We start from the raw sequence: 3,404 nt of genomic DNA, 5'->3' as shown, positions 1-3,404 counted from the left end.
TGGAGCCCAAGTGGCTGGGACAGGCTTTCCCAGGTGCCGCGGGGGAGGCCAGCAGCGTCCTGGTGACAGGCGTGCTCCCGGGCCCGGCAGGCCGGGCTTGAGTCTCCATTCTCCCACTCGCGGCTGTGTGTCCTCGGCTAAATCGCTCACCTCTCTGCTCCTGGATCTCATTCTCTCTCAATTCCCTCTAAAGTGAGGAGGCAGCTCCCACCGCGCCCGGCTGTCACAAAGATTACGCATGGCCAAACGTGTGAGGCGCTCAGGGTAGGGCCTGGCAAGTCGGAAGCTCTGTGAGGGTGGGCCTTGGGCGTTTCATCCCGGCCAGGCCGGGTGCCCGGGCTGAGGGTGCAGTCCTGCCCTACCGCTGCCGTTTCCCGGCGGCGGCACCCCAAGCCCCAGTTTCCCCACCTCCACGACGGGCATTTTTGTGGGAGGCGGGGAGGGCCCAGCACGGGCTCCGAGAGGCCGTTCGTCCCGACAGTGGTGTTGCCAAGAGCCGCCGCCGGCCGGCTGACCGCCCAGGTGCCCCCAAGACCGCACCCTTCTCCAGTGAGGAGCTCTGGTCCTGGCACAGGGGGACAGGGCTCCCCTGATGGCCAGCTGTCCCCACAGAGAGCCTGAAGTCGCCCCAGGACCGCCGGCGGGAGCAGGAGCTGCTGAACCGCTACGTGAGCACGGTGAACGACCGCAGCGACATCGTGGACTCCCTGGACGAGGACCGGCTCAGGTGAGGGGGTGGGGACCTGGCCTCCCGGTCCCATCTGCCCAGCCCGCGGGGGAGCGGGGCCGTGCAGGTCCGGGGGGCCCAGGCCCTGGCATCAGGGGCTCCCGCCCCAAGCCCCTTCCTCCCTTCCTGCCCGGGCTCCCGGCCCTCAGGGCCAGCCATCTGGCGGAACTTCATGTCACGATGAAGCTGTCCCGTCGTCTGTGCCGTCCGGTGTGGCAGCCTCTGACTGCACGTGGCCGTGTGCAGTGGGGCCCGCGTGGCTGAGCTTAGGCCTTATTTTAACATACACCGAGTGCGGCAGGTGTGTCTTGTGGCTGCCGCGCCGGCTGTGTGGGAGTCCCCAAAGAGCTTTCTGTTCTCTGGTCCTTGAGGGGCCCGGCGCTGGCCGCAGGGTCGGCCGCCAAAGCCCACCTCACATGTGAGCTCGACGAGGTGCCAGGGGCCTCGGCGTGGTTCAGCCTGGGCCCTCCCATCCAGGCCACTGCAGAGGGGCTGGGCCTGGAGCGGGACCTGTCGGGGAGGGAGGGGTGCCGTGCTGTCCCACGAGAGCAGGGCACGGGCCGCTGGTGTGGGCTGCGGGCGCACACGGGAGTGAGGTGGCTGGAGACAGCTGCGGGCCCCGGGGCTGCCGTGCTCACGGCCACCCTGCCCCACGCAGGGAGCAAGAGGAAGACCAGGTGCTGCAGAATATGATCGAGAACCTGGGTGAGCGGCCCAGCAGGCCTGGGGCCCTGGTGGGACTTCCTGCAGGGTGGGTGCTGGGGCCAGCCGGGGCCTCCGGGGAGGGCGGGCAGGCTCAGCTAAGGAGGCGCGCTTCCATCGCCCCAGGGAACCAGGGGGCGGCCGATGACCTGGCGGTCAGGGCGGGGAGGCCTTGGCAGGCTCTTGTCCCCGGGGCACCCCGTCAGGCAGTCTCTGCAGGCCGGTGAGATGGTCACGCAGAGGGCTGGGGCCTCGCCCCGGGGGCCCAGCTTCCTGCAGCCCTGGAGGCCCAGGGAGGATGGCGGATGGAGGGATGTTCCCAGCAGGGACCTCACGTGGCCGTGGCCGCGGCCGCAGCTGCGGGCGGTGAGCACAGCCTCCCTGTCCACCCCCACAGGCCTCCAGAGGAAGAAGTCCAAGTTCCGCCTGTCCAAGATCTGGTCACTGAAGAACAAAGGCAGCTCCCCCGGGTGAGCGGCCCACAGGGCCGCGCGGCTGGCCCAGGCCCTGCCCCTCAGACTCAGAAAGGATGGGGGCCCTGCCTGCAGCACTCGGATGGCGGACCCACGCCCCACTCTGGGGTCCAAGTGACCTCAATAAAGAAACCGACTCCACAGCCCCCTGCTGGCCCTCGTGTCTGCCGGTGTGCTCCCCGGCAGCCAGCGCTGGCCCTGGTCTCATCTGACCCCTGGCTCTGCGCCCGGCGTGGACATGCTCTGTGGCCTTGGGCAGACGCCGACCCTCCCTGGTCCTCGCCGGGCCCGCCGAGGCAGGCGCTTGAGCCGCTCCCTGGCCGTGCAGCCAGACTTGGGCTCAGAGGAGGCGGGCGGGGGCGTCTGTGCAGCCAGGCTGCTGGGCCTACCTGGGGATGGTGGCATCCTGGGAGCCTGAACCCTGGGGCCTCGGTCCCTGGGGCTGAGGCCGCCTTGGGCACGGGTGGGCTGGGTCCTGTGTGCAGGAATCCAAGCCATGCGCCCTCGTCAGGCCGGGTTCCTGGTGGCCAGGGCAGCACGGGGCAGGCTCCCGCCCTTTCCAGCTTCCCACGGAGAGTGGACGGACGCAGGGGGTGGGTGGAGCTCTTTGAGCTGAGAGCGCAGCTCTCCCCCACTGCCCCTCAGTCTTCCGTCTTGGGAGGGCCGGGCTGCAGCTGCATCTTGCTGGGCTGTTTTCCGCTGAGGCAGTGGTCCTGGTGACCCCTGCAGATGGCACAGCACCAACGCTCCCCACCTGGTGGCAGGCGCATCAGGACCCCCAGGTCCCAGCAGGGCCCTAGCAGGGGTAGCCTGGGGCCCCTGCCCGGGGAGCTCGTGCTGGCTGGGCCTGCTGTACCCCCCTGCCGTCACCGTGGTTAGAGGGTCTCCGTCGGGACCCCCGGGATGCAAGGTGGGCGTGGCTATGGCAGAGGGAGGGTGGCCGACGGTGCAGGGACCATCCCTGCACGTGCAGTTCTGTCTCCGCACCCAGCAGCTGTGTGGCCTCGATCTGGGGCATTGTTCTCTCTGAGCCTTTGGCTGCACGATGGGGCCCACAAACGTGTCTGTAGCATCAGGGGAGAGGAGCTCAGAGCCTTTTCGGTGCCCTCTGAGGAGGGCGAGACCCCCGCTGCTGCCCTCCGGCTTCCTCAGCCACCAGGGCCCTGAGTGGAGAGTGGCTCGGCAGGTGAGGCCACTGGCCACGTGCACGCGGCAGCGGCCGGTCACGGGGTCAGTGGCCTAAGGCCTCGCTTGGAGCCAGGGCTGCGGGGACCGGGTGTCAGTGCAAACCACCTACAGCTCCCCGGAAACTGGGAGGCACACCCAGCCAGCGGCAGGAGGCTGGCGGCCCCAGGAGGCTTCTCCGTCCAAGATCCCACCAGGGTGCCCAGGGCCAGGGGTCCCCAGGGGAGCAGGGAGGAGCAGCCTGGGTGACGGCCGGCAGGGGAGGCCGGGGGTCGGGTGGGGGAGGGAGACAGGCTGCCCCAGCAGTCCACAGGGCC

At 69.6% G+C, this 3,404-nt stretch overlaps 1 protein-coding gene across 1 annotated transcript in view; it reads left to right on the top strand.

The window, feature by feature from the left end:
- The window catches only part of MICALL2 (MICAL like 2), a gene marked incomplete at its 5' end in the record, with an annotated part of 12,634 nt that extends 10,589 nt beyond the window's left edge, over window positions 1–2,045 (top strand). Inside the window, 3 exon segments of the mRNA XM_021708093.1 lie at window positions 613–727; window positions 1,386–1,432; window positions 1,827–2,045. Coding sequence (XP_021563768.1) covers window positions 613–727; window positions 1,386–1,432; window positions 1,827–1,903 — 239 coding nt within the window.
- Window positions 2,046–3,404: the final 1,359 nt, after the last annotated feature.

The sequence above is a fragment of the Carlito syrichta genome, unplaced genomic scaffold (assembly GCF_000164805.1).
Source record: "Carlito syrichta isolate Samal-C Ts95f unplaced genomic scaffold, Tarsius_syrichta-2.0.1 Scaffold130615, whole genome shotgun sequence".
In the NCBI taxonomy this organism is placed as follows: Eukaryota; Metazoa; Chordata; class Mammalia; order Primates; family Tarsiidae; genus Carlito; species Carlito syrichta.
The sequence above is the reverse complement of the archived record's forward strand: the minus strand, read 5'-3'. Positions and strand labels throughout refer to the sequence as shown.